The sequence below is a fragment of the Megascapheus bottae genome, chromosome 1 (genome assembly GCF_031878675.1).
Source record: "Megascapheus bottae isolate mThoBot1 chromosome 1, mThoBot2.hap1, whole genome shotgun sequence".
In the NCBI taxonomy this organism is placed as follows: domain Eukaryota; kingdom Metazoa; phylum Chordata; class Mammalia; order Rodentia; family Geomyidae; genus Megascapheus; species Megascapheus bottae.
Genome location: NC_143509.1, coordinates 4,714,369 through 4,731,496, shown reverse-complemented (window position 1 = coordinate 4,731,496; position 17,128 = coordinate 4,714,369). Strand labels below are relative to the sequence as shown.

Here is a 17,128-nt window from a genome sequence, read left to right as displayed (position 1 = left end):
AACTCTCCATCCCCCCCCTCTATACTCCCTTCTTACACTCAGGGTATATAAACCTTGCTTTACTTTTCATAAATGAGACCTTGACCCGACTCAGATTGTCTCTGTCTTTCTTTATGCACCTGGTCTCTTTCCTCTCTTTCCCCCATTGGTTTTCTTCTCTTAGGAGGTGCCTCCTCGGGTCTCATGAATAGCTGAACCAGCGGGACGGGAGATCTGGTAATAAAAGAAATGCAAATCAAAACAACTCTAAGATTCCACCTCACTTTGGTTAGAATGGCCAGGATCAGGAAAACAAATAATAACAGATGCTGGAGGGGATGTGGCCAGGAGGGATCACTACTACACTGTTGGTGGGAGTGCAAACTCATTCAACCACTATGGAAAGCAGTGTGGCAGTGCCTCAAAAGGCCAAACTCCCCTATGACCCAGCAATTCCACTACTTGGCATTTACCCAACCATCCAGGAACAAGGAAATACCAAATCCACTAGCACAAAAATGTTCATGGCAGCACTATTCACCATTGCAAAGATATGGAACCAACCTAGATGTCCCTCAGTTGATGAGTGGATCAACAAGTTGTGGTATTTGTACACAATGGAATTCTATGCTGCTGTCAGAAAGAAGGACATTGAACCATTTGTTAGGAAATGGAAAGACTTAGAAAAAATCATATTAAGTGAAGTAAGCCAGACTCAAAGGAACTTAGGCTCAATGGTTTCCCTCATTCGTCATAATCAGTAGAAACCTTGGGCTCTACTACCAGAGATCTGCAATAGAGCAAAATCTTGATACATAAGGCCATATAGTATGAAGCTAATTGAAAGGACCTCCAGGATATTGAAACAAAAGCCATATAACGAATGATGGTTGTCCTTAATGTACTATGTTGTTTCTCATCTCCTTTGCTGTCCGTTGGTTATCTCATATTGTTATAGTATCTCACTTTGTTATCTGATATATTGAATTTATGTGTTTTTGGTTATTTGAAATTTGATAGGGAAGGGGGGAAAACCAAGACGGGTTGGGGGGGAGGATAATGGGTACCAAGACATGTGAAAGGGTATCAATGTATGTGAATTAATGCGCCTTCTATCTGACAAATACCATGTAACCCGTTCACTAATTACAATAAAAAAATCTATGATGGGAAAAAAAAGAAAAATTCATATTAAGTGAATTAAGCCAGATGCAAAGGAACATAAGCTCAATGATTTCCCTCATTTGTCATAATCAGTAGAAACCTTGGGCTCTCCTAGCAGCGATCTACAATAGAACAAAACCTTGATACATAAGGCCATACAGTATGACGCTAAATGAAAGGACCTCCAGGATATTGAAACAAAAGCCATATAATGAATGACTGTTGTCCTTAATGTACTATGTTATCTCTCATCTCTTTTGCTGTCCCTTGGGTATCTCGTATTGTTACAGTATCTCACTTTGTTGCCTGATATATTGAATTTATTTGTATTTGGTTATTTGAAATTTGATAGGGAAGGGGGGAAAACCAAGACGGGGGGTTGGGGGGGGGAGGGCAATGGGTACCAAGACATGTGAAAGGCTATCAATGTATGTGAATTACTGCACCTTCTATCTGGCAAATACCATATAACCCTTTTATTAATTACAATAAAAATATTTTTAAAAAGATACTTATTTTGAATGAGAATGTAAAAATAAGCAGTCCCTATCAATTATGTCTATTATGTCAAACACATCTCTTAGGACAATCATTTTAAGATTGGGGATCAAACTATTTTAACATGTATATGGAGGAAAATTAATATTTATCTCCCATATATACCAAAATGCTCAGTGGTTGGCTTTGTGGAAATGACTTTTAGCCTGTAACGTTAAACTTGCAGTACATACACAATATGCCTATATTTCTACATCAGCTCTCAAAATGCTTGATAAAAATGGGAGAAATGAAGTATGTAGTTACTGTTGGAGTTTACATTTTTCTTTAAAAAAGCATTCTATCATCATAGAAATGATGAGGTTATTGCAGATGATGCTAGCACACAGAGCAATTTGAAACTAAAATGGTCCCAGGCCAATATAGAAGTCTGTCTAAAATTTGAACCAGTACTAGGGCTTGTACTCAGGGTCTGGGCATGGTACCTTAACGTTTTCACTCAAAGTTAGCAATTTCCTTCTTCAACTACAGATTTCCTTGTAGCTTTAAATAGGGTCTCCATATTTTACCTGGAGATTCACATTCAGATTCACACACCCATGCTTCTTTTTTTAATTGTTCATGGGGCTTGAACTTGAGGGCTGGGCAATGAGTCTCAGCAGTCTTGATCAGGACTAGCCATCTACCAATTTGAGCCACAGCACCACTTCCAGTGTTCTGCTGGTTAATTTCGGTAAGAGGCTCAGGGGCTTTCCTTCCCATGCTGGTATTGAATCTTATCTTCAGATCCCACCCTCTTAAGTAGCTAGGAGTACAGGCATAAGCCACCAGCCTGAACTAACCTGAGCCTTGTAAAATTGGATTTGAGTAAATGCTGCCACTACATTAGTTCATTGGTTGGGAACTGGTTGGCTAGACTTCAATCTCTCAATCTCTATTCCAGAGTATCAAAGATTGTATGTGGGAACCATGAGGCCAAGACTGAGGTATTTTGTGTGTGTGTGTGTGTGTGTGTGTGTGTGTGTGTGTGTGTGTGTGAGAGAGAGAGAGAGAGAGAGAGAGAGAGAGAGAGAGAGAGAGAGAGAGAGAGAGAGAGAGAGAGAGAGAGAGTCCTGGGCCTTGAACTCAGTGCCTGAGCACGGTCCTTGGGCTTTCTCAAGGCCAGATCTCTATCGCTTGAACCACAGAACCACTTCTCAATTTTTTCTATGTATATGATACTGAAGAATTGAGCCCAGGTCTTTGTGTAGGCTAGGCAAGCACTCTACCACTAGGCCAAACTCCCAGCCCCTAGGACTGAGTTTTGACAAGTAATATATTTGGTTTAAAGCTAGATGCTAGTGGCTCTTGTTTGTAATTCATGCTAATTGTTTTAGGACTTTGAATGATGGCCAGACCTTAAGATGACAAGCTAGGTGCACCAGGTGCCTGCGGCTCACTCCTGTAATCCTAGCCACTCAGGAGAGTGAGCTCTGAGGATTAGGGTTCAAAGACAGCTCAGGTAGGAGAATCTGTGATACTTTCACCTCCAAAGGATCATGAAACGCCCAGAAATGGAGCTGTGACTCAAGTTGTAATGTCCATCCAGCCAAGAGCACTAAAGTTCAAGAAAAGTACCCAGGTCCTGGTTCAACGCCAAGTGTGCACACACACACACAACACACACACACACAACACACATATGCACACACACGCACATACACACACAACACACACACAACACACAAACACGTACACACATATACACACATGCACACATAACACACACAACACACACATGCACACACACAAACACACACAAACTCAACACACACACAAGCACACACGCACACACACATACACACACACAACACACACATACACACATACACACACAACACACACAGGCACACACACAAACACACACACAACACATGCACATGCACACACACAACACACACATGCACACATACATACACATGCACGCACACACACACGCACACACACACGCACACATACACACACACGCACAACACACACATACGCACACACACATGCACACACACACACACACACACACACACAGGTTGGAGAATCCTACTGCCTAGTGTCCCAGCGTGGTGCTAATGTGTGTATATCAAGGCTAAGTGGAAATGGCTTCCACTGAAGTCTCTTCCCTTGGCTGGAGTAGTGATGTTGATTTGGGGTTTTCTCTCTGAAAAGTGTCCTTCTCACTTTATCTTGAGGAATTTTTCAAAGGAACAAGTTATTCTTATTCACTTTGCTGGTTATGTGCATCAGTAAATTTTCTGCCCTGTTATACAGCTTATGTATACATTTTCCTAACAAGAGTTATAAACACACACATACACACACACACACACACACACACACACACACACACACACACACAAAAGTGGAACTGTGGTACAAGTGGTAGAGTGCTAGCCATGAGCAAAAAGCACAAGGACATTTTCTTGACCCTTAGTTCAAGTCCTAGAAATAGTGCACATAAATAACATAACCAAAAAAGCATCCACCTCACTTTTATTAACCAAGAGCTAGAGGCTCACACCTTTAATCAGAGATATACAGAGGGCTGGGATCTCTAGATCTGGCCAGACTGTGGCTAGCAAAGCAGTTGATCTCATCTATAAAATAACTATTTTAAAAAAAGATAGATGGCACACCATTTGGTTAGCAATCAGAAAGCCCTGTTCAAACCTCAGTATTATGAAAACCAAAAAAAGAAAAGAAAAGTAGACAGGAATATATAAAGAAAATTTATATAATAAAAACTTTACATCTCAACAACTGTAAAATTCAGTTTGTAGACTGACCTTCTAGACACTCATCATCTTTACAAACTAAAATTTCATACATTAAAAAAAATGAGCTCCTCCTTCATAAATGCCCATCGACTTGGCTCCAATCTTCTTCCAGTGCTACTTGGTCAAGAACTGTACAAATGAATCCAAACAAACAATATGTGCAGACAGAAAGGACTTATAGGTCTACAGGCTAAAAGTTCTTGCTTCTGTAAAACCACAATATTCATAGATCTCCTAGTCAGCTCCTGGTTTGTACAACCTGCTCAGGGCTCTTTTGAGGTCCCTGTTCCTCAGGCTGTAGATGAAGGGGATCAAGAGAGGAGTGACCACTGTGTACATTACTGAGGACACAGCACTGCCTCTGGGAGAATGTGACACAGCTGACTCAAAGTAGACACCCAATGCTGTCCCAAAGAATAAGCAGACCACGGACAGGTGAAAGCCACATGTGGAGAAGGCTTTGGACTTCCCGCTTGAAGAGGGCATTCTCAGCACTGAAGAAATGATCTTGTAGTAAGAGAAAAGGATCCCTAAGATAGGAAGGAAACAGTATATGGTACCAAAAATGTATTTAAAAAAATCATCTGTGAATGTGACCTTACAGGAAAGACCCAGGACTTGAGAGGGGTCACAGAAGAAACTTGGGATTTCCAATTCCTTGAAATCGGTCATCTGTAATGCCATCCACACATGCACCTCTCCTTCCAAGAAGCTGGCAAAAAGTGACAGCAGAACCAAGGAGACACAGAGATGAGGGTTCATGATGAGAGGGTAATTCAGAGGGTGACAGATGGCCACAAAGCGGTCATAGGCCATTGCAGTCAGAAGCATAACAACCATGCAGCCAAAAATGAGAAAAACAGACATCTGGGTGAGGCAGCCTGCAAAGGAGATGTCTCTGCTGTGAGTCTGGATGTCCACCAGCATCTTGGGGATGGTGGTGGAGGTGAAGCAGATGTCAGACCAAGACAGAATGGAGAGGAAGAAGTACATGGGAGTGTGGAGGTGGGGGTCAGTAGTGACGGCCAGGATGATGAGCAGATTTCCGAGCACTGTGATCAGATACATGGACAGGAACAGCCCAAACAGTGTGGGTTGTAGCTCAGGGTCATCTGAGAGTCCCAAGAGATAAAATTCTGAGATGCGAGTTTCATTCTTCAGCCTAATGTTTATTAGACACCTTGATGTATAATGAAAGCAATAATTAATGAAGAACTCAGAATTCTTCAATCATTTTGAATTTAAGTATTCATTGTTCATGACTATATCCCATCGATCATATTGTTAGTTGTCACAACCCCAATCATCCTTGATTTCTTCTCTTTCATTTACTCCATTTTATGTATTCATTCTAAACTATGGTAGAATATTACAATATTCTTTTTCTTTACCAGTGCTGGCCCTTGAACTCAGAGCATGAGTACTGTCCTTGGGCTTTCTCAAGGCTAGAGCTCTACCACTTGAGCCACAGCACCACTTCTATCTTTTCCTAAGTATGTGGTACTGAGGACTCCAATCCTGATCTTCATGCATGCTATGCAATCACTCTACCACTAAACCAAACTCCTGGCCCTTTACTGACTCTTCTTTTTAAAAAATCCATAAGCTGGTCGTGGTGGCTCATCCCTGCAATCCTAGCTACTCAGGAGGCTGAGATCTGAGGATTACGGTTCAAAGAAAGCCCTGGCACTAAAGAATGTGAGACTCTTATCTCCAATTAATCACTAGAAAGCGGGAAGTGGCACTGTGACTCCAGGGGAAAGACAATAGCCTTGAACTGAAGATCTCAGGGTCAGCACCCAGGCAAAGGTGTATGGTGGTAGTCTTGAGCTGAAGAGTCCAGAAAGAGTGCCCAGACCCAGAGTTCAAGCCCCATGACAAAAAAAAGATAATCCAGAGCAATCACCTTTTGAGGAAATTTCTTTTTATCCAACATATAAAGTCATATAAGCTTTATTTTATCATAAGGAAATAGTGAAGTAGTGAGTAGTGAATGAGAAAAAATTCTAGACATATGGTATTTACAAAGGCTTTGTAAAATATAGAGGCCTGACTGTTCTAAATCTAATTTGACACAATTGAACATTAGAAAATAAAATTCTCCCTGGAGAATTATCATTGCTGGACTTTCTAATTTCTATTTTGGTTTTCTTTCTGGTGTGTATGTGTGTGTGTGTGTGTGTGTGTGTGTGTGTGTGTGTGTGTGTGTGTGTGTGTGTGTGTGCATGTGTGCATGCATACATGCATACATGCGTGCCAGTCCTAGGAATTGAAATCTAGATCTGGGCAATATTGCTGAGTTTTTCATGCCCAAGGGTAACATTCCTCCACTTGAGTCCCAAATTCACTTTTTGTGAGATCAGAGTCTCACAGATTTTGCTCTTCAGCCTGGCTTTGAATCTCTATCCTCAGAACGCAGTGTTCTGTGTAGCTAACATAATGTATGAACCACCAGCACTGGGAGTAAAAATATAGATTTTTTGTACTTTTTTATTGTTAGTATAATGTATAGAGGGGTTACAGTTACATTTGTCAGGTAGTAGGTGCATTACTTCTCACACATTGATTCCCCTGCTCACGTTTTTGTCCCCGATTCCCTCCCCTACCCCTTCCCAATTATATTGTTTTCTCCCCTTCCCTTTAGTATTTCAAATAAACAAATAAACATATATATACATATATAATATACTAGGTAACAGAGTCAAAAACAGTAACAATATGAGATTAACCATAAAGGCAGAAAAAAAGTTAAGAGAAATAACATAGTACATTAAGAACAACAATCACACAAGATAATCCTCTTGTTTCCACTTTTTAACTCCTTGCATTTGTATAATAAATCAAGACCTGATAGGTGCCTCTCTGTGTGTTAATTCCAGGATTTTAGAAATATATATCTTAGCAAGTCTTTCCAGGGACGTGGACAATGGTAGTCTATATCTAGTGGCTGTATTCCTTCTGTTCTGCCATCTATCTGTCCTAGTGCCTTCTCCACAGTAAATTCAAAGTGATGGTCCTTTCTTCCAAGAAAACAAATCAATATCTTCTTCCTAGATATTAGAAACATTCAGGCTTCCATTGGCTGCTTTCTAAGATCTTTACAAGGCATCCTTTCCAAAACTGCATATTCTGTGTCAAAAAATGACAGGAAGAGAGATTCAAGAGTCCCTTTTTGTGTTTTTTTTCACCATTTTTACACAACCTACCTAAGAACGGTGTGTTCAGCTCTATTCTATAACATAACTTTGCAGACTACACCACAACCAAAACACCGAAATAGATCTTAACTCAGATCTTAACTCTTAATTCTATAACCTTCCCCCAAAGAAGACATAACCTTCACATTTCCCATTACTTATCATCAAAATGGCGAAATACTTACAATTGTCCCACTCTCTAGTTAAGGATACAAGGATGTGTTTCCCCTAAAGAAAGGGCACCTCTCAGTCACCAGGAAAGTTAGAGAAAGCATGCTGGCATGGTCAGTGCGGTGGTGCTCTCTACTTACTGGGTAGAGCTGCTTCTCTCTTGGGTCATGACTATCAAGTACAGATCAAAAGGTCTCCCCAATCCTGCAGTCTAATGCGATCTGCCTACTCCTCATAATTCATTATGAATATGGAGACATAGGAGAAATTCCAGAGGCAGGACACGGGCTTGGACATATTTATGGAGCTGTCTGATAATGGTCTCTCCTATGGTCTTGGACTCTCAATTCACAGAGCTCACACAATTACACAAATTGGTCCAAAGCATCCAAATCTCAGTGGACTCAGCAGCATCAATGAAGGGGAGAAGTGTCCAAAACACTAGTTTTAGGCTCTTCTTAAGCAAAGCTTGTCCATTCTGTGCATACATGACAGGACCACATGAAAGGCCAATTGTTAGAACATGCAGCAATGCAATTCCATATTGTAAACCCTCTGAACACTTCTGGGATAATTTAGCCAAAGAAATGTCTTGAATATCGGTGCCTTGAATAGGGAGCTACCAGGAAGGGATGGAACAAAAGGAAAAAAAGGGAGCAGCGAGTGAGTATAGTAATAATACTCAATATTTACGCATGAAAACATGAGGTGTAGATATTAAGGTGTCTATTATAAATGAGTAGGTGGTATATAAGAAGTGATTGTTTTCCTTGATGTACTATGTCCCTTGGTTATTTCATATTGTTACAGTATTTCACCTTGTTATCTGATATATTGTATATATTCTTATTTGGCTATTTGAAATAGGATAGGGAAGGGGAGAAAAAAGATGAGGGGCAGGGGTAGAGGGAGGGAAATAGGATCAAGACATGAGAAAGGGTATCAATGTTTGTGAAGTAATTCACCTTCTAACTGGTGAATATAATGAAACATTTCTATTAATTACAATAAAAATATGTGGAAAAATGAGTAGGTGAGGTCAGTGGAAGGAGTAACTTGGATTAAAATTTATTGCCCATCTACACAGATGTGTTACATTGAGACCTTCACCATGACCTTCTCACATGGAAACAATTATACACACACACACACACACACACACACACACACAAACACACTAATGTTGTGTAATGGTAAAACCTCCCTTGCCATAACCCCTCATCACAACCTCACAGTTTTTCAACATCTGACTCCATTTTGATGCTGGCAGAAGTGTTTTCTTGGACAGAAAACAACTACACAACTTGATCCAGGAGCTCTTGCAGGCACTGAAGAAGGCTGGATTGGAATTATCACCTGAGGAGAAAACTTTTCTGAATGGCTATGGAGGTGAAAACTTGTGTGGATCAATTTGATAAAACAGGAATTGTGGAGTGGGTTCATGTGTTACCCACAGAAGAGAATTTCCTGTTGCTCTTCCAGTGCCAGCAACTGAAGTCCTATGAGAAATTAATGAAGACTTGGAGTCTTCATAGAAACTGAGGAGATGAAGAGCTTTCCAAAGAACCTGCTACAAAAAGGAAACAGTTGCTGACACAGAACTAGCTGAGTACACAGAGCTAATGCTAGAACTGGTTCAAATGATGATGGGAAGTTAGAACTGACTGACATGGCCAGGTTTCTACCATTATAAGTGGATTTTCTTAAATTTCAGGGAGTCAAAATATGTGTGAGACAGCGCAACAAGGCTTTTGACTTCTATAACCAATTCTCTAAGCAGGATCACAATGAATACACAGATGAAAATGAACTGGAGGCTTTACTGAAAGATCTCTGTGATAAGAATAAACAGAATCTGTATACTAATAATATTGCAACATTCAAGAAGGTCATAATGGGTCAGGAGTTTGGCCTAGTGGTAGAGTGCTTGCCTGGCATGCATGAGGACCTAGATTCGATTCCACAGTACCACATACATAGAAAAATCTGGAAGTGGTGCTGTGGTTCAAGTGGTAGAGCTCTAGCCTGGAGAAAGTCCAAGGACAGTGCTCAAGCCCTCAGTTAAAGCCTGGGATTGGCAAAAAAATGGCTTTGTCAAGAAGCTGTATCAGACTGACTAACTCTTGTTCTCTCTTCTGAAAACAACTAGGGCTGATGACCACAACCACAAGCTAGGAATACATTGTACCTAAAAAAATAATGTTCACTGTAGAGGAGTATGCTGTATTTTCTTCTATATCTGTAAATTTCACTGCATATAGATAATTATCCAAGATGTGTGGCATATTTTTTCCACTTGTTTCAATGTTGGGGGTATTTTTGTGAGTCATGGGGCTTGAGTTCAGGGCCTAAGCACTGTCCTTGGACTTTTCTCTAGGCTAGAGCTCTACCACTTGAGCCACAGCACCGCTTCCAGACTTTTTCTATGTATATGGTACCGAGTAATCAAACCTGGGTCTTCGTGCATGCTAGGCAAGCACTGTACCACTAGGCCAAACTCCTGGCCATTTCTATGCTGTTTTTACTGTACAACTTTTGTAACTATATAATTGGAAAAGGGAGATTTTATGCTAAAATCAAGCGGTATTCCATATTTGTGTGTATGTGTGTGTGTATAGTTACTTACATATACTTGTTTTCATATGTATATATATGTATATACAAATATACTTATTTCCATGTATACAGTTGGAAATTAATATTTTTGCAAGTAATTCATCAGAATTAATCTCTAAAAGTCTAACTTCTGATGTGTAAATGCACATTTGTCACTGAATGAGACAATAATCATGACAAATCCATCATTCTTAGGCAATCCTCTGACTATTCCATAAACTATTTCTAAGCTACATTCCCAGCTATTAAGAGAAATGACCTTTTATATCTAAAATATCACAGTATCAGTAAATCAATAAAGAATCATTTGTAGCTTTTTCAGGAATTAGCTTTTTTTTTCAGGCATTAGCAGGAACCCTAGATAGTTTACTAATCGTTTGATATCAAATGGTTGCCTCAAGTCGATTTGGTATCAAGGGATGGCAACAGCAGAGGAGCCAAAAAAAATCTGTGTGACTTGACACTGACATTTCTGACATATCTACTGTCAGCAAGCATGATGTTTTTTTCATTTTCTAAACAATTTCATAGGTGTCAAATTATAATAATTCTCATAAACTGCTGTCTTATGTCATGTCTTGTATGTCATCTCCAATTAAATTTATGATGGAAAAGATCCTAGTGTCTGGTTTTCACAGTTACTGGACTTTCTGTGTAGAACTGTTCATTTCCACCATGGTTGTCTGCAACCTCTGAAAACATTTCTTTCTAGTTCATAGCAACTATACTTTTTGCCAGTCCTAAGACTTGAAATCAGGGCATGGGCATAGTCTCTGAGCTGCTTTTGCTCAAGGCTAGCACTCTACCACGTGAGCCACAGCAACACTTCTGGCTTTTTCTGAATAGTTTGTTGGACGTAAGAGTCTCATGGACCTTTCTGCCTGGGCTGGCTGATCCTGAGGTCTCAGCCGCCTGAGTAGCTAGGATTACAGCCACCAGCACCTGACTAACAATCCTATTTTTTACTATATAACTAAATTTGAATGCAAGATTCAGAGCATCCTGGTGACTGAATGTTCTATCACCAATACTTTAGTGGATTCTCTATTTCACACTGAGATTGGCATGCAAGATAGCTCTATTTCTATCTTATCTAACCAAAGATTCCCAAACCTCCCTTGGCCCACATCTAAGTGACAGTTCCTCTAGCTCCCAATGGAGCTAAAATATCCTATCCTGGTTGTAGTTGAGTTGTAATGGTTGATGGCTGTAAGTCCTTTGATTGAGAAGCAGGGAACAATGACAGAAATGTCTGTGAACTGTATCATTACTGCCAGAGTTAATGATGAATATTCCATTTTTGTTATTATAAAAAATAAGAAAAAATGTGAAAAGTTTCACAAGAGACCTCTGAAGTGTCTAGGGACCCCACAGACAGGAAGGGAGTACCCAGTCCTTGTCAGTATGCCTCCACCACAAACTACAGCTGGTTACCTTTTCCTGAAGGCTTCGGAATGGTGGATGGAGTTAGTCAAATGGCAGAGGGCCTCCAGCTTGGAGATCAAGGGACCAGGGAAACAGGAGGAGGAACGAGATTAGAAAGAAGGAGACTGCCTTGTCCTGGTCTAACATATCTCAGAACTCAGCTGCTACAACTTCAAATAGGGCAAGATTTAGCTTTGTTTTGTTTAATTCTATTTTATTGTCAGGGTGATGTATAGAGGCGTTGCAGCTACATGCACAAGGTAGTAGGTACATTACTTCTCAAACAGTGTTACCACTTCCCATGTTTTTCTCCCACTTTCACTCTCCCCACACCCTCCCAAGTTGTAAAGTTCATTTCCAGAATATTGTCTATGAATATTGCCATTACACTAGGTCACAAAGGATGACTATCCTTTGTCTCATCATCTTGTTTTTCCCCTTCCTTTCCCTGATTCAAACAAACAAATAAACGTATATACAATATACCAGGTAACAAAGTCAGATACAGAAACAGCAGGGGAGAAACTAGAAGGAGGGGGTAAAAAGAAAGAAAATAAATAACTTCATATAGTGCATTAAAAACAACCACAAAGATAAACCTCATGTTTCCCTATCCTAGAGTTCACTTAGTCTCATCCCATATGGCCATATGCACACAGCTTTTGAGCTACTGTGATCCTCTGCTAGGAAAATCCCCTACATATATATTAATTATTACAAATGACGGAAGCCATGGAGTCTGTTTCTGTGGATCTGGCTTACTTCACTTACTATGATTTTTTCCCAAGTCTTTCTATTTCCTTACAAATGGGGTGCTGTCATTCTTTCTGATGGCAGCAAAAAATTCCATTGTGTATAAATACCGTTCATCTGCTGAGGGACATCTGGGTTGGTTCCATATCTTTGCTATGGTAAATAGTGCTGCAATGAACATTTTGTGCTGGTAGCTTTGGTATGCTCTTGCTTATGGACATTTGTGTCAATGCCCAGGAGTTACATTGCTGGGTTATAGGGGAGACCTATGTTTAGTCTTTTGAAGAACTGCCATACTGCTTTCCATAGTGGTTGAACAAGTTTGCACTCCCACCAACAGTGTAGTAGTGATCCCTCCTGGCCACATTCCCGCCAGAATCTGTTGTTAGTAGATTTCTTGATCATGGCCATTCTGACTGGAGTGAGGTGGAATCTTAGAGTTGTTTTGATTTGCATTTCTTTTATGACCAGAGATGTTGAGCATTTCTTCATGTGTCTATAGGCCATTTTTATTTCTTCTTCAGAGAAGACTCTCTTTAAGTCTTTAGCCCACCTTTTAATCGGATGGTTGTTTCTTTGAGAGATTCAATTTTTTCAGCTGTAGATATATTTTATTTTTTAAATAAATATTTTTTATTATTTATTCATTCATTCCTATGTATTTTTTTTTGCTAGTCGTCGGCTTGAGCTCAAGGCATGAGCACTGTCCTTGGACTTTCTCAAGGTTAGAGCTCTACCACTTGAGCCTCTGCACCATTTCTGGCTTTTTTCAATGTATGTGGTACCGACGAATCGAACCCGGGTCTTCATGCATGCTAGGCAAGCACTCTACCACTAGGCCAAACTCCCAGCCCCTGTAGATACATTTTAGATATGAGTCCCTTCTCTGTTGTATGGCTAGTGAAGATCTTCTCCCATTCTGTGAGCTTTCTATTTAACTTACTAGCTATGTCCTTGGCCATACAGAAGCTCTGCAGTTTAATTCAGTGTCATTTGTCCAAACTTTCTTTAAATTGTTGTGTTTCTGGGTCTTTATGAAGAAAGTTTCCACCTGTGCTAAGGAGCCCTAGAGTTTCTCCTATCCTTCTTGTAAAATTTTCAGGGTAACTGCTTATACCACCAGGTCTTTGATCTATGTGGAAATAATTCTGGTGTAGGGTTACATATAAGGATCTAACTTTAGTTTCCTACAAGTGTCTAACCAATTCTGCTAGCGCCATTTGTTGAAGAGGCTTTCTTCCATTCTATTTTTTTTTTGGTTCCGTTATTGAAGAGCATGTGGCTATAAGCCTGTGGGTTAATTTCTGGGTAGTTCTATTCCACTGATCCTCACTCAGGTTTGTTCTTGTGCCAGTACCAAGCGTGTTTTTATTGCTATAGCTCTGTAATAAAGACTGAAGTTTTGTACTGATATTCTCCCAATGCTATTCTTTCTACTAAGGATTGTTTTTGCTAATCTAGATCTTTTATTATTCCATATGAATTTGTGATTGCTTCCTCTCCTTAATTAAAGAATGACATTGGGATACCGGTGGCATTGCATTTAATTTGTAGATAGCCTTTGGCAGGGTTGTCATCTTGTGACCTTCACATGGCATCCTCTGGTGCCATCCATTTATATCATCCTTAGTGGCATTTGTACGGATCTTTGTAACTTATTTTTGTGCTTGACTTCTTTTAAACTCTTTTTCTGCACATAAGTTTGCAAACAACTCAACAGAAAATGACTCCATCCCTGGGGTTTTATATTTTATTATTTTGTTGGTGGTGGTGGTCATGAGCCTTAAACTCTGGGCCTGGGCACTGTCCCTGAGCTCTTCAGCTCAAGATTAGTGCTCTACCACTTAAGCCACAGCACCACTTCCATGGCATTTTATAATCTAGAGGCCTAGATGAAATCACAGCCCTGAAGGCATGGAGAAGAAGATCCTACACATGTTTTCCAACTTGTGTTATTTACCTTGATGCCAGACTGCAGATGCAGAGCTAGAGGGAAGAGCAGGCTCTCTCAAGGACAGGGAAGGAGGCTGGTGATGCATCCTGGTGCCATCCAGGTAACAAGAAGCCACAGAAACTGAAGATCCATTTATACACCTGCCTGACACTGCAGGCTCAGTCTCCAGCTAGATTCACAGCTCTGTGAATGCTGCAGAAATGTCCCCTGTGGCTCTGATGCTGCTTCTCCTCCAGCTTCTGCTCTGTGTCAGTTCCTCTGAAGATGACAGATAGTTTGATCCAGACAAATGTTGGCACAAACCAAGGGAGATATAGTAGATTGCTGGCTCTCCCCATCCCCACCCCTACCCCTTTATACTTTGGAATTCGAATGAGACAAGAATGACTCTTCCCTGCATCAACAAGGCCCTCCTGTAAGTGATTTCATGGTTTCTTTTTATCATTTTCTATTTGGTGATCAATAAGAGGACAGGAGAGTTTGGATGTTCTCTGGATCTTCTTACACTGCTTTTACCACAACAGCTCTCCTTTTATTTCAGGTTTTTCTGATGACATGTTTTCCTCCCAAGAGGCAGACAGCTTTCTGTCTTGTCCTCCATTCCACTCTCCTTCCCAAGACTGTCCCAGCATTCGAGGTGTATTATATATAGCCTTCTGTACTGACTGCTGGGATATTTTCCCACCTGCATAGGAATTACTTTTCTAGAGTCTTCCACTGTAGAGTTTCCTTATGGTGGCTTTAATATCTTTGTTCCTCAGGCTGTAGATGAAGGGGTTCAACATAGGGGTGACCACAGTGTACATCACCGAGGCCACTTTCCCCTCTTTGAAAGAATGGAATACAACTGACTCCAGATACATACCAACAGCTGTTCCATAAAATAGACAGACGACCGACAGGTGAGCCCCACATGTAGAGAAAGCTTTGGACTTCCCCCCAGATGATGTGATTTGCAAAATAGGGGATATTATCTTACAGTAAGAAAGTAGGATTCCTGAAATGGGTAGAAAGCCAAATAGGGCAGCAACCAAATAGGTGAGTAGGCTTTTGGCAAAAGTGTCAGAACAGTCCAGATGAAGGATCTGTGCAGGCTCACAACAGAAGCCTGAAATTTCTACTTGTTTGATGTAAGTAAACTGGAACACGAACAAATTATGCAACTGGGAGTCCAAGAGACTAACACAAAATGAGGCCAGAACCAGAAAGATACACAACCGAGGGTTCATGTGGACAGAGTAATATAAGGGGTGACAGATGGCCACGTACCTGTCGTAGGCCATCACTGTCAGAAGCATCTCATCCATGCAGCCAAAAATGATAACAAGACACATCTGTGTATAATAAGATCTATTATACAAAAAATTGATAAATCAAAAAGTTGGTTCTTTGAAAGAGTCAACAAAATTGACAGACCCTTGGCAAGATTAATCAAAAAAAGGAAAGGGGAGACTCAAATAAACAAGATTAAAGACCCCACGGGAACAATCACAACTGATTCCCAAGAAATCCAGTCCATAATGAATAGGTACTACTAAGGCCTATATTCAAAGAAACAAGATAAACTAGTAGAAATGAATGACTTCTTAAATAAATATAGGCTACCCACACTGAACAATGATGATGTAAACAAATTGAACAGACCAATTACTTACAATGAAATTGTGGAAGCAATCAGGGAAATGCCAACCAAAAAAAGCCCAGGTCTAGATGGTTTCACTGTGGAATTCTACAAGACATTTAAAGATGAAATAACACCTATACTTTTGAAGCTCTTCCGAGAAATAGAAACAGAAGGAGCAATACCAAACTCATTTTATGAATCTAATATTACTCTCATCCCCAAACCAGGGAAAGACCCAACAAAAAAAGAAAACTACAGACCTATCTCTCTAATGAACACAGATGCAAAACTCCTCAATAAAATATTAGCAAACAGAATCCAGAAACAAATTAAAAAAATCATACACTATGATCAAGTGGACTTCATCCCACAAATGCAAGGCTGGTTTAACATTCGCAAATCAATCAATGTAATACATCATATCAATAGAGCTAAGGGTAAGAATCATATGATAATTTCTCTGGATGTGGAGAAGACATTTGACAAATATAAAACATCCATTCATGTTGAAAGCTCTTGAAAAAATAGGAATAAGAGGTAAATTCCTCAAAATAGTGAAAGCCATATATGAAAAACCTACGGCCAGTATTATACTAAATGGTGAAAGACTGGAACCATTCATCTTAAAATCAGGAACTAGACAGGGATGCATACTCTCTCCACTTCTCTTCAATATAGTGCTGGAACCCTTAGCCAGAGCAATAAGAAAAGAAAAGGACATCAAAGGGATCCACAGAGGGAAGGAAAAAATTAAACTATCCTTATTCGCAGACGACATGATCCTCTACTTGAGTGACCCAACAAACTCCACTCCCAAACTACTAGAATTAATAAACCACTTTAGCAAAGTGACAGGATACAAAATCAACTTTCAGAAGTCAGTAGCCTTCTTGTACACCAACAATACACAAACAGAAGGCCAAATCAAGAAAATGAT

General features: G+C 40.1%; 2 protein-coding genes and 1 pseudogene across 2 annotated transcripts; 1 reads left to right on the top strand and 2 right to left on the bottom strand.

Annotated features, from left to right (window-relative positions):
* Nucleotides 1-4,685: 4,685 nt before the first annotated feature.
* Nucleotides 4,686-8,932, bottom strand: LOC150068087 (olfactory receptor 7E178-like). The gene is made up of 2 exons (XM_090339646.1): nt 8,916-8,932; nt 4,686-5,631 (listed from the first exon to the last, which is right to left on the bottom strand). Exons 1-2 carry the CDS (start codon nt 8,930-8,932, stop codon nt 4,686-4,688), a joined length of 963 nt encoding a protein of 320 aa, XP_090195772.1.
* A 104-nt stretch (nt 8,933-9,036) lies between these two features.
* Nucleotides 9,037-11,974, top strand: LOC150068086 (calbindin pseudogene; annotated as a pseudogene).
* A 3,297-nt stretch (nt 11,975-15,271) lies between these two features.
* On the bottom strand, nt 15,272-15,874 carry LOC150068085 (olfactory receptor 7E24-like). The gene has a single exon (XM_090339377.1). It carries the CDS (start codon nt 15,872-15,874, stop codon nt 15,272-15,274), a length of 603 nt encoding a protein of 200 aa, XP_090195503.1.
* Nucleotides 15,875-17,128: the final 1,254 nt, after the last annotated feature.